At 37.1% G+C, this 25,497-nt stretch overlaps 1 protein-coding gene across 2 annotated transcripts; it reads left to right on the top strand.

Moving 5' to 3' along the window:
- The first annotated feature begins 1,058 nt into the window (after nucleotides 1-1,058).
- Nucleotides 1,059-24,904, top strand: Smu1 (SMU1 DNA replication regulator and spliceosomal factor). Of its 2 annotated transcripts, none has more exons than XM_027930991.3 (12): nucleotides 1,059-1,166; nucleotides 5,431-5,641; nucleotides 8,202-8,354; nucleotides 9,928-10,038; nucleotides 12,723-12,851; nucleotides 14,283-14,402; nucleotides 17,185-17,301; nucleotides 17,910-18,037; nucleotides 18,951-19,077; nucleotides 21,127-21,294; nucleotides 23,607-23,759; nucleotides 24,394-24,904. In XM_027930991.3, the coding sequence occupies exons 1-12, from the start codon at nucleotides 1,141-1,143 to the stop codon at nucleotides 24,490-24,492; spliced, it is 1,542 nt and encodes a 513-aa protein (XP_027786792.1). In that variant the 5' UTR covers nucleotides 1,059-1,140; the 3' UTR covers nucleotides 24,493-24,904. The 2 variants fall into 2 exon arrangements, with proteins under 2 accessions (XP_027786792.1, XP_071456789.1); XM_071600688.1 differs by lacking the exon at nucleotides 1,059-1,166 and adding an exon at nucleotides 1,257-1,327.
- The last annotated feature ends 593 nt before the right edge of the window (nucleotides 24,905-25,497 follow it).

Below are 25,497 nucleotides of genomic sequence, written 5' to 3'. Positions count from 1 at the left end.
GACTCAAATAATAATAATAATAATAAAATAAAAAAATAAAAATTAAAAGAGTTGGAAATGTAGTTCAGTGGTAAAGCACCCCTGGTTTAAATCCCCAGTACTGAGAAAAATAAGGTGAGGTTGATGGTAAATAAAGGACAATGTGAAAAGTGTACAGCGAAAACCCTCTGGGTTTGATAACCAGAACCATAGAGAGGGAGAGGGAGAGGGGGAGGGGGAGAGGGAGAGAGAGAGAGACACATACACATAGACAGACAGACACAGAGACAGAGATACTATAAAGAAAAAAGTTGTGTGGCAGATACAACTTCAGTTAAGAGTGAAATTGTATAGGAACTCCCCAAATAAGTTCTTTCTTTCTTTTTTAACTTTTTAGTTGTAGGTGAACACAATACCTTTATTTTATTTTTATGTGGTGCTGAGGATCCAACCCAGTGCCTCATGTGTGCTAGACAGCACTCCACCACTGAGTCACACCCAGCCCCAAGTTATTTATTTAAATACGTAATTCCACAACATAAATTCATCATTGTTTTAAGCAGTTTTTAAAATATGCATCAATATTTTAAAAATAGTCTTTATTTATGAAATTCATTGATATCTCTACATTTTGTCACTACGGATTTAATAATGTATTATTTAAAGTTTATTAAAAGGAGTCTCAAATCTCTTTACACATTTGCTTAGTTTTCTAATAACTGTTCCACTGCGGTGCAACCCTTTTAAACTAAGTACTTAGTTGGAAATAAAAAACGATAAGACGTGGGTATGCAAATCCTCAAACATCTCTTAGGTTGATTAAACTGTTTTGGTTTGTCCTTTTTTTAAAAAAAAACAACCTCAAATCCTTCTAGGAATACTGGCTAGTGTTCTATTGGTTTAAAATGTACTAATTTCCTAATCAGGTATTAATTGCATCAAATGAAAGCAAAATTTCCCGCCCAGAGCTTCTAAGCGGAAGTCTTTGTCGACCAGAGGCCCCGCCCCCATGCAACCACGCCCCGCCTTCCGTTCATACCACCTCCAGGGCGGGCGTCCGACACTCAGCGGAAGTGACGTAAGGCAGCCGCCGGAGGTGTCGGTGTGTTGCGCGACTGGGCCTTGGAGTGGAGTGGGGCCTCCTCCTGGGAATTTACCACTATGTCGATCGAAATCGAGTCTTCGGAGTGAGTCCTGCTGTGGCTGATGTTCGCGGCGTGGCAGGGGCCGGGAAGTTAATGGTGGGAGTGGGGTGGAGGTTACTCATGGGGAGGCGTGCGAGGGACTAAGGAATGAAGGGCTGTTTCCTTAACCACAGAGAAGCTTCTTGGATACAGCTGTCTCAGAGGTGGGCCCACAGGAAGGAAGCAACTAGACACACGAAGCCCAAAGCCCCACGGGAGGCGGCGCGGGGCTGAGAAAAGGCACACTTTGCAGACTTGGTTTTAATCTTTGCTTTTCTCTGCTTAACACTTACCTCCCAGTATTGGTGTTTGCTGCCTCCTTGCAACCCTTGGACTGTAAGTTGTCTATGGGCTTCTTTTCCTTGTAGTCCTAGTGCTTAGCACTCTCTTTTACTGCTTTACGAATGAACGAACAACTAGCCCTTTTTATCAGATTCAGTCTGGCGCTGAATTTTGGTTTGTCTGCGAGTTCTGCATAGTCAAAAAGAAGAGACAGAATCTGGAGATTGGCCTGAACAATGATAGTTGGTGGGGGAGCGAGGCGGGGAAATGATGAGTGACTGAAATGGTGGACATTTCCAGGACTTCACCTTCCACCTGTCCTTGCGAAAACTTAAAAAATTAAATTAGCAGACATAACATTTGTGTTCTGAGTGTAAGGGAGAGGACGTATCCTGAAGACATGCATAGGCGGAAGGGAGTTTTTCATTCAATAAACATTAAAGTTTATTATGTTCAGTTCAAGATGCTGGAAGTACAGTAGTGAACAAAATAGACAAAAATCCCTGCCTTTATAGAATGCACATTTTGAATGGGGAAGGCAAACAATAGATGCAATAAGGTAACATAGTAGTAAATATTGTGGAGAAAAATAAAGCAAAGAAGAATGATAAGGCGTGCTGGAGATTAAAACTAAGTCAGGGTAAGAGCTGGAAAGGACTGCATGCTTTTGGGCTTGAAAGATAGCTGTAACAGCCACTCTTCCAGCCTGGGTCCGGACCCTGCTGTAGCAGCCAGTGCAGCACTGGCTGCTGCTTGTTCTTTTTTTTTTTTAATTTTTACTCTAAGCTTTCTTTAAATGTTTTTTTTTTTTTTTGAGAGAGAGAGAGAGTTTTAATATTTATTTATTTATTTATTTTAGTTTTCGGCGGACATAACATCTTTGTATGTGGTGCTGAGGATCGAACCCCCTGGCCGCACGCATGCCAGGCGAGGGCGCTACCGCTTGAGCCAGGCCACATCCCCAGCTCTGCTGCTTGTTCTTATCAATAATACATACTATTTAGTAAATACTTTCTGTGCTGAGCATGCTATAACTAGTTTAGTCAATTCTTCTATCAACACTCCAAGACAGGCCTTTTTCTTAACAGATGAGGAAACAGGTCACAGTAAATGACAGAATTCTGATTAAAATCCAAGGCTATCTCCAAAACTTAGCTCTCTATTACATTGTGTTTGAAGGTAGTGAATTTGATTTCTGCAGTGGGAAGTATGAGGTCTTTGTGGGGAGGGGAAGAATGCAAAGTAGAAGTCAGTGGAATTGTGCTAAGGAAGATAGTCCCATATTATAATATATATTTTTTCATATTAGAATATTGGAGGTGTAGCCCTGTGTACTTTGTGAAAGAGCCATGAGGGGGAAAAAAAAAAAAACTTTTGCAGGTAACAGTACTTGGCTCATTTCTGCATGAGTTTTTTTTTTTTTTTTTTTTAAAGCCTTTTTTTAAAAAAAAAAATATATATATATTTTTAATTGTAGTTGGACACAGTACTTTATTTATTTATTTTTTTTATGTGACGCTGAGGATCCAACCGAGCACCTTGCATGTGTGAGGTAAGCGCTTTACCGCTGAGTCACACTCCAGCCCCTCTGCCTGAGTTTTTAAAAAGAGGGTGTTTGCTTTTCCAAGAGGGATATATGCTCAAGAGCCATACTGCCAGTTTGGATCCTCATTTTTCCAGTTATTATCTCTGTTATTCAGTCAAATCCTCCAATGTAAATTGGGGATAATAGTGATATCTGTGTCAGAGGGTTGGGATATATTTTTTTTATATTGGTACATATTAAATATTTAGACTAGTGGGTTTCATTGTGGCATGCGTATAGATAATACATGCATCTAACATAATTTTTGGGGTGCTGGGATTATGCCTCAATGCTAGAGTGCTTGCCTGGCATGTGTCAGGCACTGGGTTCAATCCTCAGCACTACATAAAAATGAATAAATAAAATAAAGATATTGTGTCTGTCTACAACTAAAAAATATTTTTAAAACAAAAATGTAATTTGACCAATTTCATTCCCCAGTACCTCTCTTTGTCATAGGGTTTTTTGAGGAGTAAATGAATATATCTAAAATGGTTTAGAGCAGTACCTGAGAGTAAATACATACTATTGGTTATTGTATTATTATTATTCATTTTCTGGGAAAGGGAATTGATTAAATTCCAATCTGAAGTCTTTATAGCCAGGACATTCTGGCCCTCTATACTAGTGCTGTCCAATACAGATACAGTGGGAGCCACATGCTTACTTTAAAGAAAGAGAAGGAAAACAATGTATCAACACTATTCAGTGATTCCCTCTACCCCTTGCTGGGGACCAAGCTATATTCCCTGCCCTTTAAAAATTTTTGTACTATAAGTAACTGTATTTAATTAAAAACAAATATAAAATACTTATAAGTTATTTCTGTCATATATTGGCAGTGATTATTTATTCTTTTTTTGGAGGTGGGGAGGGTTACCAGGATTGAGCCCAGGGGCTCTTAACCATGAGCCACATCCCCAGCCCCCCAACCCCCTTTTTGTATTTGTAGATGGACAGAATGCCTTTTATTTGTTTATTTAAAAATATTTTTTTTTGTAGTTGTGTATGGAAAGCATACATTTATTTTATTTGTTTATCTTTATGTGGTGCTAAGGATAGAACCCAGTGCCTCACACATGCTAGGCAAGCACTCTGCCACTGAGCTATAGCCCCAGCCCCCTAACCCTTTTTTATTTTGATACAGAGTCTTGCCAAGTTGTTTAGGGCCTCACTGAGTTGCTGAGGTTGGTTTTGAACTTGCAATCCTCCTGCCTCAGCCTCCCAAGGTTCTGGGATTATGGGTGTGTGCTATGGCGCCCACCTTCTTATTTTAATATGCAGAAATTGTCTTGGTCCTCTTTTTCTTGGGAAATTGGTTCCATGATGTTTTTATTTCACTTGTCTTGAAGATTTGGTAATAAAAACTGTGTTATTTTTCCAAATGTGTAGCTTTATTTATACATACAGTATGACTGTACTTATTTGTGGTCCACAAATCCCCAGTAAGATAATTTTAGTTCATGATTTGTTTTGTTTGTCTTAATGTCAGTGGACCAAAACATCCTCTAATCATTTAGATGATTTTCTATCTATGATTAACATAGGTTTAAAATATATCATGACGGGCTGGGGTTGTGGCTCAGCGATAGAGAGCTTACTTAGCATGCGCGAGGACCTGGGTTCGATCCTGAGCACCACATAAAAATAAGTAAAATAAAGATATTAAAAAAAATATATTGTGAGGTCTAGCATGGTGGTACATGCTTGTAGACCCAGTGACTTGAGGCAGGAGGATTCTAGGTTTGAGGCTGGACACCTTAGCAATACTTTGTCTCAAAATGAAAAATGAAAAAGCTCTGGGAATGTAGCTCAGAAAAAGAAATTTTTTTTTCACGAAAAGTGTGCAATAATTATAATGATAAGAATTAATAAGACAGTGGGTTCTGACCTAGGAAATAAGAGTCACATTGATACCAACTCCCTTTTTGACTGTGAGACATTTGGCAAATGATTTCTCCTCTTTGAATTCCAGTTCTCCTTACTCTAGGATGTGGGGCAGGGTTGGGGAGGGGTCCTTTGGAACTAAGATTCTGTGATTTTGTTTTTTTTTTGGTTTTGAGGATGAAACTCAGGTGTGCTCTACCACTGAGCTACATCTCTGGCCCTTTTAAAATTTTTTTTCTTTTTGTATTACTTTGAGATAGGGTCTCGCTAAGTTGCCAAGGCTGACTTTGATCTTGAGGTCCTCCTGCCTTAGCCTCTCGAGTTGCTGCAACACAGGCATGTGCCACCACACTTAGCTGATTCTACAATTTTTTTGAAATTTTATTCACATGATAAAGAGATCGAAAGTAGATGAAGGAGGACCGTTAAGTAGAGAAATAAGTTGGGGTAGGCTTTACTTTTTTGCTTCTGGTGAGTGAGGATTCCTCAACTGAATGACTTGCTTTCTTTCAGTGTGATCCGTCTGATCATGCAGTACCTGAAGGAGAACAGTTTACATCGGGCATTGGCCACCTTACAGGAGGAGACTACTGTGTCTCTGAATACTGTGGACAGCATTGAGAGTTTTGTGGCTGACATTAACAGTGGTCATTGGGATACTGTTCTACAGGCTATACAGTCCTTGAAGTTGCCAGACAAAACCCTTATTGACCTTTATGAACAGGTAAGAGTGATGATGCTGCTGATCTCCATGTATTGGTTTGTTGTGGGATGGCCCCCTGTCTTTCAAGTATAAGCATTCATTCCTTTAAACACTATAGGGCTATAACTGCCTGTAAAACTTACACTTCAAGGCTTGACAGTGTCTTTCTTTCTTGAAAAACTCAAGATTTTCCAAAATTGAAATTCTTCCCTTTTTTTGGTTTTGTTTGTGATACTTGTAATTGAATCTAGGGTCTCACATGTGCTAGGCAAACACTCTCACTGACCTATATACCTGTCCCTTTAATTTTTTTTTTTTAAATTTTGAGACAGAGACTCACTGCTTGCCTACTCGGCCTTGAATTTGCCATCTTCCTCCTTTAGCATCCCAGGTAGCTGAGATTAAAGATGTGTGCCACTGTGCAATCTGAAATTATTTCTTAAGTTATCATTAAATGAATTATTAAATGAACTATTCTGATACCAACTGCTGTACTGTGGCTTAATTCTGTCCTAACACCTGTAATTAACACAGACTCCATAAATTAAATGCTGATTCTACAATTTTTTGGAAGTTTTTCTCACATGATAAAGAGATGGAAAGTTGATAAAGGAGGACCATTAAGTAGAGAAATAAGCTGGAGTAGGCTTTACTTTTAGGCTTCTGGAGAGTGAGAATTCCTGAACTGAATGACTTGCTTTCTTTCTTCCACAGGGTTGTCCTCACTTCAGATACTAGCTACACTTTGGGGGTCTTCAGGCCACCCATGCTTTTGATGAAATGGCTGTAAATTTGAGGGTTCTTTTGACGTGGTCAGGCTTGATAACTCACTAGAACTAAGAAAAACTCTATACTTAATGATTATAGTTTTATCATTAAGGATACAGATAAGAAGCAGCTGAATGAAGAGACCTTCAGTGCAAAGTCTGAGGGGGTTCTGATTGTATAGCTTTTGAGCTATCCCTATGGAATTGGGGCATACACCAACCTGGCATGTCAGTGTGTTCACCAAGCAGGAGATTCCATTGAATTATTTATTGGGGCTTCACTATGTGGAAATGATTGATAATTAAGTCTCCAGCCCCAATTTTCAGTACTCCTTGTCTCCAGAGGTTGGGTAGGCTCAAAGTCTTAACCTTCTAGTTACATGGTTGGTCTTTCTGGTAACTGGTCCCTATCCTGAGCCACTGCCTTAGCACAAACTCCAATGTGATTCAAGAAGCCATGAGCTGGTGTGGTGGCGCACACCTGTGATCCCAGTGGCTTGGGAGGCTGAGGCAGGAGGATCTTGAGTTCAAAGCCAGCATGGTTCTGAGCAACTCAATGAGACCCTGTCTCTAAATAAAATACAAAATAGGGCTGGGGATGTGGCTCAGTGGTGGTCGAGTGCTCCTCAATTCAGTCCCTGGTACTGTCTCTCCCCGTGCCCCCCCAAAGGACCCTATGAGTAACAAAGATACTCCAGTCACTGGCAAAATGCCAAGGATTTTAAGCTAGGATCCTAGGACAAAAATCAAATTATTACATATTAAGAACACACAAGGGTTAGGGTTGTAGCTCAGTAGTGGAGCGCTTGCCTAGCATGTGTGAAGTTTGATCCTCAGCACCATGTAAAATAAAGGTATTATGTCCATCTGCCACCAAAAAGAAAAGAAAAGAAAAGAAAATACACAAGCAGCTGGATGTAGTGGTGCATGCCTTTAATCCCAAAGACTTGGGGGAGGCTAAGGCAAGAGATTTACAAGTTTTATGCCAGCCACATTAATTTAGTGAGACCCTGTCTCAAAATAAAATAGGGCTGGGGATATAACTCGGTGATAAAGTACCCCTGGGTTCAATCCCTAGTACCAACAAACAAATCCCAAAACAAAAATGCACGCACAAAAAAAAAAAAATCTTACAAAATAAGAATTGACAAGAAGGGAATAACCATTAGTTTTTTGTTGTGTAGGAAAACAAAAACAGAACAGAATGGATTTTCTGGAAATAAGATTATAGTATTGTTTGAAGTAAAAATAGAATAATTGATGTGTTTCTTTATAATTCACATAAGTTCAGTAATTCCCCAAAGAAAGTTTTAGTAACTGGAGAAAGTTTCTCTGGAGCCCATGGAGGTATTCCTACCTTTAGTTTGCTTTCTTTTCTTTTTTATGGTACTTTTCTTTTTTCTGCCTCTGAGTTATATCCCCAGACCTTTTTATTTTGAGATGGTCTTTCTGAGTTGCCCAAATTGGACTTGACCTTGAAATGGTCATGCCTCAGCCTCCTGAATCACTGGGATTATAGGTATGCACCACCATAAACTTGCCCACCTTAATTTTTTTTTTTTAGTATATATACTATGAGCAAGAAGGCTGAGAAGAGATTAGCAGATAAAAATGAAAGGTGGAGTTTGAAGAATTGAAGTTGTTATTTATAGTTATTTTAATTGTCCACTAAAAACTACTAATGAAAAGGAAAAGGGGCATTTCCCAGTATTGGATATCATTTGGGCAGGCTGTGTATGTGGGAGAAATTTAACTGGGGAATTGAAATATTTATAACAATGTGTTGAAACATCCATCTTCTTTCCATTATCCAGGTTGTTCTGGAATTGATAGAGCTCCGTGAATTGGGTGCTGCTAGGTCACTTCTGAGACAGACTGACCCCATGATCATGTTAAAACAAACACAGCCAGAGCGGTATATTCATCTGGAGAACCTCTTGGCAAGGTCTTATTTTGATCCTCGTGAGGTATGACTGTGGTAATGAAAATAAATTTGTTAACTGAAAATATAAAATATGCAATAATGTGGTCTTTTATTTTTAATAATTTATTGGACACTTTGTGGTTTTGATTTAATTTTTGAGAATGATGCTTTTCTGTTTATATGTTGACTGAAAAATGTGCATATGTTAAAGAAAATAGTCCTGTTCAGTTTTCTGAGTATTTGAGGGTCTTTTCTGTATACACATCATCATTTTTGAGGATTGTGTGTTGGTTAGTAAAGAAACAACACAATTAGCCAGGTAAGGTGGTACATACCTGTAATCCCAGCTGCATGGGAGGCTGAGGCTGGAGGATTGCAAGTTCAAGTTGTCAACCACATCAACGTAGTGAGTTCCTGTCTCAAAATAAAAGAAAAAGGCCCTGTTTCAAAATAAAAAACAAAAAGATAGAGCACCTCTGGGTTTTATCCCCCCTACATAAATAAATAAATTTTAAAAATGAATTTCATAAAAACACAAAAAAGGAGCAAAAAATTTTGTTCTGATGTCATTTCCACATTAGCCCAAGTACTTATCTGGCCCTGAAATGCTGCCAGACTGATGGATGTTCACTGAACATTTGTGTCCCTTGCCCCTGACAGTTGCAGTTTACGTCTAGCCTCTTCCATTCTCAGAAAGCTTGTGCTTTTGCCTTTGAGCTGATTATGTCTTTTTTTTTTGGTAGTGGTGATTGAATCTAGAAGTGCTTTACACCGAATGACATCCTCAGCCCCTTTATTTTTTATTTTGAGGTAGGGTCTTGCTGAGTTGCTTAGGTGCTGACTAAATTGCTGAGGCTGGCCTTGAACTTGTGATCGTCCTGCCTCAGCCACTCAGTTGCTGGGATTAAGGCATGCACCATCACACCCAGCATAAATATCTTATTCTTCTAAAACATTTTTTACTTATGTAGGGATGTGTGTGACAAATACCCCTAACCTTCCATAGAAGATTGTCAAAAGGAAGAATTTAATAAGTACTGGATAATAGAAAATTAAAGTAAGCTTACAGAAACCATGAAAATGAAAGAAGGAGTTTTTTGACTACCAGGACAGAATTTATGTTAGGGAAGTGGTGAAATGCTTCTGATCTAGGTGTTGTTAGATTAAAGTAAATTTCTAAAGAATATAAAAAAGGGCTGAGGGTATAGCTCGGTGGTAGAGTGCTTGCTTGACATATGCAAGGCCCTGGGTTCAATCCTATGTACTGAAAAAAAAAAAAAAAATTCTTGACCCTGAAAAGTTTTAAAAATTGTTAAAACATCTCTTGCTCTGACATGGTTTATTTGGACTCTTTTTTCAGAAATAACAGTGTGGATTATTTGACATCTTCAGTTCTCTTACCTCAAACTTTTGAAATGCAAGTGGGCAGAATTAGGAAGCCATTAAAAAAAAAACAACAACAAACTAAATTGGTTTAATTAATTCTCTGTTTACCTGGGTAGTTTCTTTTCATGTTTCCCTTTTTGAATGTTTTTACTTGTTTCTTTGTTTTAAATAAGCACATTCGTGTCTTCTTGTTTCTTGGTAATAATGCCACCTCTTCTCCTTTTTTTTAGGCATATCCAGATGGAAGTAGCAAAGAGAAGAGAAGAGCAGCAATTGCCCAGGCCTTAGCTGGGGAAGTTAGTGTGGTGCCTCCATCTCGTCTCATGGCATTGCTGGGACAGGTAATTAAATACCCATAGAAATGAAATTACTGTGAACTTCTCATACTGTTTCCTGTATGTAAGATATATGTCTGAGCTAAAGAAATCAGACACCATAAGAATTGGGCACTACTTGGCATTTGCAGATAAATGGATGGAGTTGGAGAATATCATGCTAAGTGAAGTAAGCAATCCCAAAAAACCAAAGGCTGAATGTTCTCCCTGATTAGTGGATGCTGATCCATAATGGGAGTGTGGGGGGTGGCATGGGAAGAATGGAAGAACTCTGATTGGGCAAAGGGGAGGGAGAGGAGGGGAGGGGACATGGGGGTAGGAAAGATGGTGGAATGAGAATAATTACCCTAGGTAGGTACATGTATGACTGCACATATGGGCAACTCTATATTGTATACTACCAGAGAAATGAGAAGCTGTGCTGCATTTGTGTGTCAGCAGCTGTGTTAGGCCACCTTTCCCCTTCCTGGGAGAGGCAATGTCATTTAGTGGTTAAGAACATAAACTCTGGGCTGGGATAAAAAAATAAAAAAGCTCTAGTGTCAGAATTCGTGTGACCATAGGTTGAACATATTATCCTGTCTGGGATATCTTTGATGATTCTGTTGATCAATATGCCAAGATATCAGGTGCAAGTGAGAACTGTCCTGGGGAAATTGGAATAAATGGTCACTCTGGGTAGAATCCAAGCTCACTCACCAGCTATATGGTCTTGGCGAGTCACAGCTATTCTGATCTCATTCTTTGTGGTGGTGTAGTAAAGATTAAATGAGATAATGCTCTTGAAGTACTTCATATGTTGCCTGGCACCTAATAAATAGTAAATGGTAGCTGCTGGTGATGTTTTTTTTTTTTTTTTTTAATAGTAGTAGTGGTATTTTTAACATTAAATATTAATGCATATTAAGGTAGGATCTTTAGATCAGCCAGATGGTAATCATTGTTGAGGACTTATGGCTTATTAGCATTGTTGTTATTATAAAACGACCTAGAATAATAGATGTTTTACAAATAGCAAAGATCACCAGTGAATAGGGATAAAAATAGCTTCTTTATGCTAAATCTGCATTTTGAAAGGACCAAAAATCTTATCACTTATATGTAGTGATTTTTTTCTTTTTCGGATATGAGTATATGGTGCTGGGAATTGAATTACAGACCTTGCCCATGCTAGGCAAGTACTTTGCCACTGAGCTACACCCCCACCCTAGGCTTGTGTTGATTTTGAGGTTCAGAGTTAGGCTTCTTTTTCCTCTTTAATTAATTGACACAAAAAATTATTCATACTTATGGGGTAACTTGTGATATTTAGATACATCTATACATTGTATAATGTTCAAATCAGGGTAAACATATCTATCTCTTCAAGTACTTACTGTTTCTTTATGGTGAAAACATTTAAACTCCTAGCTTTTCTTTTCCTTTTTAAAATTTCTTCTTTTGTGATGCTGGGGATAGAATCCTGGGGCACTTGATCCCTGGAGCTATATCTGTAGCTCCCCAGCTCTGTTTTGTTTTGTTTTGTTTGTTTGAGATAGGGTTTTCCTAAGTGGCCAAGGCTAGTCTGGCTTCAAACTTTGGATCCCTCTGCTTCAGTCCCCAAGACACTGGAATTATGGGTGTGTGCCACCACATCTGACTTTTTTTTTTTTTAAATATTTATTTTTTAGTTATAGTGGGACACAATACCTTTGTTTTATTTATTCATTTTTATGTGGTGCTGAGGATCAAACCCAGGGCCTTGCACGTGCTAGGCGAGTGCTCTACCACTGAGCCACAACCCCCACAGCCCCACACTTCTTATAGCATTTTTTAAATATAGAGCAAATTACGATTATCTGTAGTCACCCACAGTTAATAGAACATGGGAACTTCTTGTGTCTAGGTTTTTTGGTGCTGGGGATCAAACCTGTGACTTTGAGCATGCTAGACAAACACTCTACCACTGAGCTGCATCCCTAGCCCTACATTAAGAGTCTTAACCATTCGTGTTCTGTTTTTTGGATTCAGAAATTTTTCTTCTAGAAATATACTCAGTGGGGAAATATACTCTGTCTTATATCCAGAGATTCAGTGCAGCATTATTTAGATGAGAAAAAAGTTGGAAGCAGGGCTGGGGTTGTGGCTCAGTGGTAGAGTGCTTGCCTCACATGTGTGAGGCACTGGGTTTGATCCTCAACACCACATAAAAAAACAAAGTTTTTTAGAAAGAAAACAAAGTTGGAAGCAGTGTAAATGTCCACTAATATACTGATTAAGTAAACCCTGAAACATCCACTAGACAGGGTATCACACAAGGTATAACAATCCAGTGATAGTTATGTCATAGTGTGATCTGATGATAGCTGAAAACAAGAGAATATAAAATTAACTGTTGCTGTGTTTAAATATTTGGAACTTTGGGAAGTTTCTGTTTTCCCAATTTTGTTTATAATAAAAGAGTTGCTCATGTAAGGAAAGTAGGTATTGAATTGATGGACTTGTTGGTTCTTAGAGTGCCCTCCCTGCCTGTGTTCTTAGACACACTGAAAAGCACAGTTTATGTTGTGTTTGGATGGCCAAAGACTGCTGGGGTCTGGAAGACTCAGTTTCCTCTGGACCTCATCACTACAGGCTTGGTTTTTATCTGAGTTTTCATGCCCAGACTTTAAAAGCACCTAAATGGATTGCTGAACTTTCTTTTTTCATAGGCACTAAAGTGGCAGCAGCACCAAGGGTTGCTTCCTCCTGGTATGACCATAGATTTGTTTCGTGGCAAAGCAGCTGTCAAAGATGTGGAAGAGGAAAAGTTTCCTACACAGCTGAGCAGGCATATTAAGGTAAGATCTTTAATCAGCCAGATGGTAATCATTTGTAGAGTATTTATGGCTCAGCTAAACCCTATGTCAGGAGCTTGGTACTGGGGAGGTGAACTCAATCTTCTACTCTGACAGCACTCAAGTTTACTTTTCATGTTCACTGAGGTACTGCTTTGTCTTAGTAGCGGCATAGTTCAGAAGTGTAACCAAGTGGACATATTGGTATATTATTTGACATCTGGCCCATCATCTGCCTTTGCATTTCTTCTCATGAAACCTGCATTTGGAAGAATGGTTAATTCCTTGTTTAAGCCTGGGACAAACTGAACTTTCTATATACTTGTCTTATTAAATATTTGTGTTTTTGCCTGGTGCCTGTCAGGCAAAGTGCCAGTTGTGGGGTTATGAAGTGGGCTTATGTCTAATTCTGATTCTTGTGTGTGTGTGTGTGTGTGTGTGTGTGTGTGTGTGTGGTGCTGGGGATTGAACTCCAGGCCTCATACATGATAGGCAAGTGCTCTACCACTGACCTTCATCTGAGTCCTTATTTTAAAATTTTAATCTGGTACTTTTCTAGGAAAAAGCATAATCAAGTAATTGCTGCAGTTCCCAGAATTATAAATATATGTTACCTTAGCATTTCCTTTATATTACATTTTCTCTCTGGGTTTTTGCTCAAAAACTTATTATTTCTCTTATTATGAATCAACATGGTTTTACATTGAAATTGATTTAAAAATATTTTATATTCTTCAAATCTTTCACTTTGGTTTAGCATTTTGAATTTGTCTTTTCTGGATTATATGTTCTCATTTATATGTAGCATATTTTTGAGAGCACCTTTATCTAACTTGGCTGAAACCTTCAGACAAATATAAATCCATTATAATTATGCCTCTAGATCAAGGTTTTCTGGTATAAATACTTTATTTTTGGCATTGAAAATAAAATCTACAGTAGAGCTTTTCTCTATTCTTCCCATCTGTCTGATGTTCTGTAATTAGTCCTCAATTTGATGAGAAACACATTATCACATGATTAAATGAAGGTTATGAAACAGTGATGGGAAGTTTGTTTGCAAAGTAGTATAGGAAAATATGTTTTTTATTTTGGAAATAAGAGGTTTTTCTCCAGATGCACAGGAACATATTAGGTCATAGTAAGTTGAATGTGAGAGATATACTAAAGAAGCTGATCTAGCAAAAACTATGGTCTGAATTAACAAGATTATTTGTTCTAAATACCCTGTTAAAATAGTTTTTTTCCTTTTTCTTTCAAAATAACAATCTCATAATTAGAAACCTGTCTATCAGCTCCCTCTGTTCAGGTATAGATACTTCCCTCTAGTATTCCATAATATGGACCAGCTATGATTATATGCAAGGTTAAAATGGGAATTGTTTTTTAAGTTCACTAGATAAAAATGCATGTTTTATGTTTCATTTGAAACAGTTTGGTCAGAAATCACATGTGGAGTGTGCTCGATTTTCTCCAGATGGTCAGTATCTGGTCACTGGGTCTGTTGATGGATTCATTGAAGTATGGAACTTTACTACTGGAAAAATCAGGAAGGTAAAGTATTTTAAATATGTAAACTATTTTTCCCAGTTGAAGAATTACTGATTTTGAATTATCTATGCCTTATTTCTAATTATCTATGTGTTTTTCCTCAGGCTGATTATTTTCTTTTTCTTTCTTTTTTTAAAAAAATATTTATTTACTTGTAAATGAAAACACAGTATCTTTATTTATTTTTGTGTGGTGCTGAGGATTGAACCCAGTGTCTCACACATGTGAGGCAAGTGCTTTACCACTGAGCTACAGCCCAGGCTGATTATTTCTAAGACATAGATTATTTGAAGAAGGTTCTGTATGTAATGCATGTGTAGTACTTTAGTGATTTAAAATCCTTTTGAAGTTTTTTTGCTTTTATTTTTGTAGTGCTTGGGGATTAAACCTAGGACCTCAAACCTGCTAGACAATTACTGTACCACTGACCTATATCCCCAGCCCTTATTCTTTTGATACAAGTTCTTGCTAAATTGCTAGGCTGGCCTGGAACTTGTAGTTGTCCTCCCTTAGCCTCCCTAGTAGCTGGGATTACAAGCCACACAATAATTTTAATTAAACTGTAAATTTATTATTAACAAAAGGGAGGACCTGTGTTAGCTATAGTTGCTTACCTATTATTTTTATATATACATTTAAATAAATTGACTTGTTACATATATAATGTGTATGTGTGTGTGTGTGTGTGTGTGTATATATATATATATATATATATATATATATATATATATATATATATATGTATAATTATTATTTTTGCTATGCTAAGTAAGAATTTAACCTAGGGCTTCATACATGGTAGGCAAGCACTCTACCACTAAATGACATCCCCAGCCCAAAACTTATATTTTAAATGGGTAATATGTTCATCTGATAACACATTCAAAAAAAACAGAATAAGTTTATTTAAGAGTTTTATTCCCATCCATGCCCCTTAACCAGTCAGTTTTCTTTGTACCAGGTAGGGTTTCCAGTTTCTGGTGTAACCTTCCCAGAATATTCTATATTTGTGCAAGCAGTTACTTAATATATTTCCTTTTCCATTTTTAAAAAATACAGATGGTAGCATGTATATATATATATATATATATATATATATATATATACTGTTTTATGCCTCTTACTTTTCCCTTTATAGTATATCTTGCAGATAATTGCTGGTATTATATTTCATTGCATGGATTGAACCATATTTAAGATTGTTTTCAGTTTAACATAATATTTTTAAAAATATTTTTTGATGTGATTTAAAAAAAATATACCTTTATTTATTTATTTATGTGGTGCTGAGGATCGAACCCAGTGCCTCGCATATGCTAGGCAGCGCTCTACTGCTGAATTGCAACCCAGCCCCAATTTAACGTAATTCTATTTCTCTTATTATGAATCAACATGGTTTTACATGTGAAAAGCTAGCAGTGTTTCTTATTCTGTGAAGTCTGTTAATATCCTTTACTCATTTTTCTGTTGGACATTTTAAAAGTTGATTTGTAGGAGCCCTGTGTATTGAGGAACTCAGAATATGCATTGCAAATATTTTGGCTTTATATTTTAATTTTGCTTATGGTTTTGTTTTACAGATGAAATGTTTCCATCTTTTCTCCTACAAGTTCTTCTAGTATTTTTATGATTTATATTTAGTGTTTGACTCATTGGAGGAATTTGTTAAGGATAAAATTGGTATAGATCCAACTTAATGTTTTTCTCAAATAGCTATTTATTGACTTTTATCCTTTGATTTATTTTATTTTATTAATAGTTATTTTTTAGAAGTAGTTGGACACAATACCTTTATTTTGTTTATTTATTTTTATGTGGCACTGAGGATCAAACCCAAGGCCTCACACATGCTAGATGAGCACTCTACCGCTGAGCCACAATCCCAACCCCTGTTCATTGATTTAAAATGTCTTTAACATATTCTAAGTTCTATTCCACAGGTAGTGGATTTGTGAGTGATTTTCACTTTGTACTTTACATAGTAGTTTGCCTTTTTTTTTTCTTACTTTATAGTTAGAAAAAACAGCAATTAAAAAAAAGGATATTTCTGTTGAACAATAAAATATGATAAAAGAAGCATCACAAATAACATAGTCAGCAAATGGTTTTAGGAAAAGGAGTTGACACTTTGGAGGAAAATATTAGTTTTCTTTTTCATGTCATTACTCAAAGTAGTAAATTCAGGTTTATTAAAGATGTAAAATATGAAACTAGAGTAATTTTGCCTTGAAAAGATTAGTAAACAGACTAGGGTATTTTGTTGGCTGTTTTTTTTTTTTTTAAAGAGTGGAGGGTCTTGGGCTGGGGATGTGGCTCAAGCGGTAGCGCGCTCGCCTGGTATGCGTGCGGCCCAGGTTCGATCCTCAGCACCACATACAAACAAAGATGTTGTGTCCGCCAAAAACTGAAAAATAAATATTAAAAATTTGAAAAAAAAAAAAAAAAGAGTGGAGGGTCCTGCTTTGTTTCAGGCTGATGTAGAACTCCTGGGCTCAAGCAGTCCTCCTGCCTCAGCTTCCTGAGTAGCTGGGACTACAGGTGTGTACCACCAAACCTGGCTTATGTTGGCATTTTTTACAGTATTAGTTTGTATTGTGTAAAACTATTTATTCCTGGCAGTATCAGTTGTTCATTAGAAATGCACACACAGCACTGTTATCTGCTTTGGAGGATTAGAGTGGATGCGTTTCATTTTCCTGTTTCTAGTGAGTTTCTAGAGACCCAGGTCTACTGGGATCTTGGCTTCTGTGTTATTTTGATAACTACTATCTATCATTTCCTTTAGGATCTTAAGTACCAAGCCCAAGATAACTTCATGATGATGGATGATGCTGTTCTCTGCATGTGTTTCAGTAGAGATACAGAAATGTTAGCAACCGGAGCCCAAGATGGAAAAATCAAGGTATGGATTAGTGACACAAGCTCTTATATATATGTAGACATTTTGAGACTTTTGTAATGGGGTAATGCCCTACACATTATATTCAGCAACTTATACAGCATTAACTTTATGCTAATCACTGTATTTTTTGTTTATTCCTAATAATAACTCTTCTTGGGGTGGTTCAGTGCTTAAGGTCACACAGTAGATGAGTGATAGCTTTCGGATTTTAGTCCTAACCTGTTCATGCCTTTCGGTCATACCACTCTATTTTACTGTGTATGATATATTGTATTTGATTTTTTCTAGTGGATGGTAGATAGCCAGTTAGCTGTGGTTTGTATTTAATTGCTAATAATACACCCTGTCCTAGATAAAAATACAGAAATGATCTCTACTAAGTGGATTTAGAGTCTAAATTTTTGTTTAAATAATTTATAAGGAGAGAGTTTCAAGTTACAAAGGATTCAGTTATCATTGTATTACAAGAGCCAAACATATCATATTCAGCTATTAGCATGCATTTTTAATGTTGTTTTAGTACATTAGTGAACATTGCATCTTGCTTGGTTCTGTGGGCTATGATGGGGTATTATTTACAACTTTTTTTATTCTTTTTTAAAATAAAGGTCTGGAAGATTCAGAGTGGACAGTGTCTAAGGAGATTTGAAAGGGCACACAGTAAAGGTGTTACTTGTCTGAGTTTTTCTAAGGATAGCAGTCAAATCCTTAGTGCCTCTTTTGACCAGACAATTAGGTAAGTAAGAATCCCAAAACTACCTTTGCTTTGCTTTGATGTGATGAGGTTACAGAGGAGACTTCATTAGTATGGGATGATAGGGAAAGTTAGGGCATGAGAGCCTTCTTTTGCCCAAAATACAGGTAACATAATAGTATTCATAGTAGTATTCTTCTGTCAATTTGAGTTCTTCCCTTCAATCCCCAGAAGAGAGTTTTGAAAGGGTGTCTAAGGAGAGTGTTTGACTTTTTTTTTAATAACACAGAAGCCAAGACCCAAGTGGACCTCGGTCTCTAGAAACTCACTAGAAACAGGAAAATGAAATGCATCCATTCTAATCCTCCAAAGCAGATAACAGTGCTGTGTGTGCATTTCTAGTGAACAACTGATACTGCTGGGAATAAATAATTTTACACAATACAAACTAATATTGTAAAAATTGCCAACATAAGCCAGGTTTGGTGGTACAAATCTGTAGTCCCAGGAAGCTGAGGCAGGAGGACTGCTTGAGCCCAGGAGTTCTACATCAGCCTGGAACATAGCAAGACCCTCTACTCTTTGGGGGGGAAGAAAAAAAAAAGCTAACACTCTAAGGGTGTTTCATGTTTCTAAGTGTGGTCTGTGGACCCACCTGCATCATCACTTTAGTGAGCCAAGGCCTGTTACAAATAGATTCCTGGACCCGAGTTTTTAGAGGTCTAACCCTGAACAGAAGCTTGTGGTATCATTACATTTTCCCCTAGTCTCTCTGTGTAATTTGTTTTGGTTTTGTTTCATGGTTTATACCATTTACGTAGTTGCATAGCTCTCTTTCTTCACTTAATATTATAAGTTTCTATAGTTCATCTGAAATGCATTCAACATTTACTTGGCCCCAACCATAAAATATAGAATATTAATTTTTCTTTACATTTTCTTTTATTGGTGATAGAATTCATGGTTTAAAGTCTGGGAAAACCCTGAAAGAATTTCGTGGCCATTCCTCCTTTGTTAATGAAGCAACATTTACACAAGATGGACATTATATTATTAGTGCATCCTCTGATGGCACTGTAAAGGTTAAGTATTTGCTACTGGTTCATTTTGTCATGTTATAATTTATTTATTTTTTAAAATCTTTGTCCTTTGAGAAGATTGCAGTGGTGATAATGTTGATGACGGTGGAGTAAATCTCTTTACTAGCTGTTTTAGTCGGAACCACAGTTGAGTCTGAGCCAGGAGTAATATTCTGTGGGTAATCCTTATTGGCATGAGGAGCCTAAATCTCATATCTATAGTCCAAACAGATTTTATCATATGTAGAGAAAGAGGAAATATGTGGACTTGCGTGATTTTGCATTCACAGGTACAGCTGTTGAATCTGTCATGCTGTAATATGGCCCATCCCTACCATTCAAATGCACAAGACTCAGTAGCCAAATGTATAGATCGCTTTTTGTTACACAGCTTTATCCTACACCAGGCCACCACATTTAGTGTCTACCTTACAGCATTTTTAGAGGACTAGGGGAGGTATAGAGTAGAGCTAAACTCCCTCTTACATACTTATCCACTGCTGTTAGCTCTCAGCTGAAAGTAATAGAGCTCTAGTATCTTAAAAGATTTAAAGAGATGGCCTTTTTTTACAGGAAAAGATGAAAAACTGAAGTAGAAAATTGTCTAGAGATTTGAGATACTCCTTTATATTCTGGACTTACTGCTCTTAAATTGCCTTATATAAGTGAGTGCTTTGTTGGTAGAAGATTTTTAACAAAAGCACTTATATGTCAGACTACCTTCTGAAATAGTTTGTTCTTGTTTGAGAATTGAACAAGAGACTTGAAGATAGGTCTACTCTCCCTTGGGATGGATGGGGAAACACAACTCTCAGCGCTTTAGTTATGGGATTTGCCCCCTTTGTGCTCTGCTTATGGGCCTCACAATTTGTAAATGCCATTGTGAGGTGGCTTGTCTATGCCTCTTTGTTTTGTGGTCTTTCCCCTTAGTTCAGTAGTGATTGGCGTAAAGCATTTCATTGACTTTTTGAACAGAAAAGCCTTAGAACTCTTGCTCCCTTAATTGTTCATTTTTGCTTTAGGCATCTGGGCTTCAGAGAGAAGACTGGGACAAGTGATGGTACACTGGAGCAACTAGGGGGACTATGTCCCTTGTGTTTTGGATATTATTAAACAGCTGTGTTGTGCCACACTCTGTGTTAGTCACAGAGGAAACGTGACACAAATGTGCTTTAGAGTCTTTTATACCTCATTAAATGAATGATGTTGGGACAGTGCCATGCATTCTTGGCACTCCTGTAAGCACATTGCAGATTTCTGGGTTTTCCGATTTAACTCCTTCAGTTCTTAAGAGCCTGGAAGGACAAGGTAAAACCTTGTTGGCTGAGTGGCTCCCTCTTCATGGATCTGTGTGTTTTCTAACATTGTGACTTTTGTTTGATCATTCTCAATACAAGCTATGTGTTAGAATCATTTTTTGAAACTTGAAACTTTATAAAAAGGCCCATACCTGTGCCTCATCCCAGACCTACTGTGAGTTTTGGGATAGGATCCCAAGCTCACGATCCCCTTTGTTTTATTTATTTATATATAATATACATATATATAATTTAAAAAAAATTGTAGTCGGACACAATATGCTTTATTTATTTATTTAGTTTTATGTGGTGCTGAGGATCGAATCTTGTGCCTCACATGTGCTAGGCAAGCGCTCTACCGCTGAGCCACAATCCCAGTCCATCCCCTTTGGGTTTTGATATCCGAAGGTAGCTTCTGGTTGTTTGACATAGCAATGTTGATACATAGCATAGATTCAAAAATACGTGGCTCTGTTAGCTAAGAAAAACTTGTAAGGAAAGTTCATCAGTCGGGGTTTTTTTATAACTTAATTTGTAGCTTTCATTTTGTTTATGCCAGTTGATTAACAAAGATGAGTGCTTACTGTATGTATACGTGGCATTACTGGATATTTGTATAAAAATCATAAAAAACATTTTCTTAGTGAATTTTACTTACTTTTAGAACATAATTATTGATTTTATAAGCCATAAAACTTTAGAAATTCTTATACTAAAAAAAGTTTATGCTTTAATTTAAATTTTTGTGTGGTAGATCTGGAATATGAAGACTACAGAATGTTCAAATACCTTTAAATCCCTGGGAAGCACTGCAGGGACAGACATTACTGTCAACAGTGTGATCCTGCTTCCTAAAAATCCAGAGCATTTTGTGGTATGCAACAGATCAAACACAGTGGTCATCATGAACATGCAAGGGCAGGTGAGTACTCAGAAAGTACCTGTGCACAGAACTCAGTTCTGGCCCTCCCCGTAACCAAATAAGGGCTCACCACTTGATTAACCGTATAAGGGGTATTTATTTTTCAGACACTTAAACTATAGCTCTACAAAATTTCTCTGGTGTTTCAAAAATTATTTCCTTCCCTCAGGGTATTTGCATATTTTGCTGTTTCTTTTTCTTCCTTTGGATAAATGAGTCTTTGATCTTTCTTTAAGCCTCATTTAGAATGTCAAGGAAGACTAAGATAACAATCTTTGTCTCCATTAGGGAGATGCAGTGTGGTGTGGATTACCAACTCAGGACATTTCCTAGCTACCACATGAGCTAAAGTGGAACACCAATACCGAGAGAAAGACAACAGTGTTCTCCTCTATTGTTTATTTCCAACAAGGACACCTATGAGGTTCTAAAGGAATCTCACTTTTTGTGGACTATGAGGTAGTATTAGGGGCATTAGATACATCAAGGTTACTTTTTCAGTTACTTTTTGTGGAGAGTGTAATATCTGTGTCTAGATTCATGGTTTTGTGTGTATTTAGTTGTTCCGGTACCACTTGTTGAAAAGGCTATCTTTGTCACGCATGGTGGCACATGCCTATATAATCTCAGTGATGTGGGAAGCTGAGGCAGGAGGATCATAAGTTTAAGATCAGCTTTAGCAATTTAGCAAGACCCTCAGCAACTTAAAATTAAAAGGGATGTAGCTCAGTGGTAAAAGCATCCCTGGATTTGGTCCCTAATACCAAAAAAAGATCTTTTCTCCTTTTTCATAAAGGAGCTTTTGTGCTTTTCTGAAAAATCATTAAACTGTATTTATGTGACCCTACTTCTGGACTCCGATCTGTTCCATTGATCTATTTTTCTATTCTGTTGTCAGTGCCATACTGTTTTGATAACTGAAGCTTTATAATAAGTCTTGAGGTTGGGTAGTGCCAGTCAACTTTGTTCTCCTCCTTCAATACTGAATTGGGCTATTCTGGATCTTTTGACTATTCCATTTAAACTTTAGAATCGTTTTCTCATTATCTACAATAATTTGCTGGGATTTTGATTGGGATTGTATTGAATTTATATATTAAGTTGGGAAGATATCTTGACCTATTCATGGAATATTTCTTGTTCCTATTCATGGAATATTTCTTGTTCCTATTCATGGAATATTTCTGTTTAGTTCTTTGATATCTTTCATCAGTCTTATAGTTTTCCTCATATAATCATGTGTATTTTTTTTTTTTTTTAGTATTTTTTTGGTTGTCAATGGATCTTTTATTTATTTATATGCAGTGCTAAGGGTCGAACCCAGGGCCTCACACATGCCAGGCAAGCACTCTACCACTGAGCCACGACTCCAGCTCACTGCATTTTGTTTTATATCTAAGTATATCTAAGTATTTCCTATTTTTTATATCTAAGTATTTCCTATTTTTGTTTTTGGTGCTAATATAAATGGTTTTGCATAAGTTCAAACCCTAACTAACCACCTGGCAACCACTAATCTGTTTTTGTTATAATGTATTTTGCATATGGTACATAAATAAAATCACAGTATATACTTAGCCTTTGAGATTGGTTTCTCTTTTGAAATTGATTTATGATGATTTTAATGTTGCAGAACATAGACTAAGTAAAGTGTTGGAGACAGTTCCATCCTGCATGAGGAAAGCAACACATTTTATTAGAGGATGTTGGAGAACATAAGTCTAAAGCATTGAGAACTAGTGTTATACTGATTTTTAAAATTGTTCTGTGGTAATGAATTTGCTTCAGGGTAATATGGTCAGTAGACCAAAGATCAGGATCTGTGACATGGCTGTATAAATTTGAAGTTCATGTTTGTCACTTACTTTATAGGTAGCTTATCCAATGATTATTTCCCAGGTAAGAAGATTTAACACATGATGAATAGAATTGGAGCTCTAATTATAAATGATGGTATACCAAGGGGCAAACTAATAATGTAAAAATGTTAGTTTAGTTTTGTCATATTTAGTGCCATTGTGATGGCACATGCCTATAATGCCAGCTACTCAGGAGGCTAAGGCAGGAGGATTAAAAGTTTGAGGGCAGCCTCTGCAATTTGGTAGGACTTGTTGTCTCAAACAAGTAAAAGACTGAAGATAGCTCATTGATATAGCTTAGAGTGTCCCTGGATTCAATCCCCAGAACTGTAAGTTATTTCAAAATGTCATTTAAAAAACGTTTAGAATGCTATCCATGGGTGAGCCGCTGCTGATTTAATGTTTTTCTTTTTCTCTTCATTGTTGTCTTTTTGGGATATGGGTGTGCTCTAGATTGTCAGAAGCTTCAGCTCTGGTAAAAGAGAAGGTGGTGACTTTGTTTGCTGTGCCCTCTCTCCCCGTGGTGAATGGATCTACTGTGTGGGGGAGGACTTTGTGCTGTACTGTTTTAGCACAGTGACTGGCAAACTGGAGAGAACCTTGACAGTGAGTATTACTTGATCAGAAGAAATTATGATAACCTTGTCTTTCTAAACTTAGAAGTACACATCATTTCCACACTCTGCTGTCATTGTGAACCTCAGTATAAAAAATGTAATGGGGGCATTTTTACACTAAATAAAATTAAACGTCTATAAATGTGTGGCATTGCCCCTTTTATCAAGTCAAGTTATTCCCTCAGTGACAACCCTGCCTTGCCCCTCAAACTTCAGGTGGAGAGAATGAGAGCATACAAAGAGAAGGAAAGGTATACACTTGTCTAGCCAAATAGTTTTTTCTTGTGGAACCCTTTTGAAGGCACATTATTGTGTATTATATTAATTAAATTGATTAGGAAGTTTTTGAAATTTCTAACTCTCATGATATTAAAGTCAGTACAAAAAGTAATGCCAGCTACTGTAACAGACTTCAAATCTCAGGGGCTTAACATAATAAAAGTTTATTATAACACAATGTAATGTGAGTTGGATAGCTCTTCTCTGTCTTCTAGCTGTGCCATTTGCAATATGTGGCTTCTCAGGATCACTCTTCCATCCCACCCACCCCAGCTCTAGAAGCCTGTAAAGAGTGATTTGTTAAGAGATCTGCATACCCTAATCTGTGCTTTAACTTGTTCCAGGTTCACGAGAAGGATGTGATTGGTATTGCACATCACCCTCATCAGAACCTGATTGCTACCTATAGTGAAGATGGACTCCTAAAGCTCTGGAAACCCTAATTCAGCTTTTCAGAAACTAGCTTGAAAGCATGTGTTTAAGTGAGGATATATTCATGTGTTGCTCTTTTGCTTCTTTAGGCCAGCTTTTCTAAGCAAAGAAATTGTCTGAGTTAGCCATGGAAATAATTTTGTGAAAATTCTTGCCGAAGTAGCAGTTACCCTTTCTAAAAAATATTTTTAAGGTATTAGTTTATCTGCTTCTAACTGGGGCATTCACTTAATGTTTTCATTTATCTTCTTTCTGGAGAGTGAAAATGATATTTCTAGGAAAAAAAATGTACTCCTTTGATTATTTGAAATGCTGATTAAAATGTGCCCCTCCCATCTTAAAACTTGTAAATAAGTATCCCCATATTCAATAGCTTTTTTTTTTTTTTTTTAAAGATGTTAATAAACTTTACACCTTTCTGGAGATCTTGTAAATAAGTGTTCATGTACTTAACATATTTACTTAGGATCAAAAGGTGGGGGTGGGTGTCACGGTGGGAGGAAATAATTGTTATCCTCGAATCTCAAGTCCAGCTTGTTCTTGGGATAGGAGGATAGACTGGTCTGAGAGAGAAAGGTCAGTTGATGGAATAAGGTCTCAGTTTAGTTATGTTCTCATCAGCCCATTCTTGGCTGGCCTTCTTACACATTCAGACCAACTCTAGGGAATATTGTCTCCATCTTCTGGATGGAGCTAGCTGCAGGAAGTTATGAGAATTCAAAGTCTTGTCATCTCTTTTTTGTGGAGGAAGGTCTAGCATTGAAAATGTGCTGTTTTTAAGAAAACCTAAGATCTAAGACTTACAGAAATCTCTTGCAATGTGCATCTTTACCAGTTAGCTAAAGTAATGCATTTACTCTTGAAAAAACAATTTTACATATGGATACCTTTTTTGTTTCAACAAATATAGGAAACTTCATACATCAGAAGTGCCATATATCTGTGCTAGGCACTTTTAAGAATGTGAAATCTTGTTTCTGTAGGCCTTCTATGCTCCCTTTTAATGTTAGCATTTT

Source organism: Marmota flaviventris, chromosome 13 (assembly GCF_047511675.1).
Source record: "Marmota flaviventris isolate mMarFla1 chromosome 13, mMarFla1.hap1, whole genome shotgun sequence".
In the NCBI taxonomy this organism is placed as follows: domain Eukaryota; kingdom Metazoa; phylum Chordata; class Mammalia; order Rodentia; family Sciuridae; genus Marmota; species Marmota flaviventris.
The sequence above is the reverse complement of the archived record's forward strand: the minus strand, read 5'-3'. Positions and strand labels throughout refer to the sequence as shown.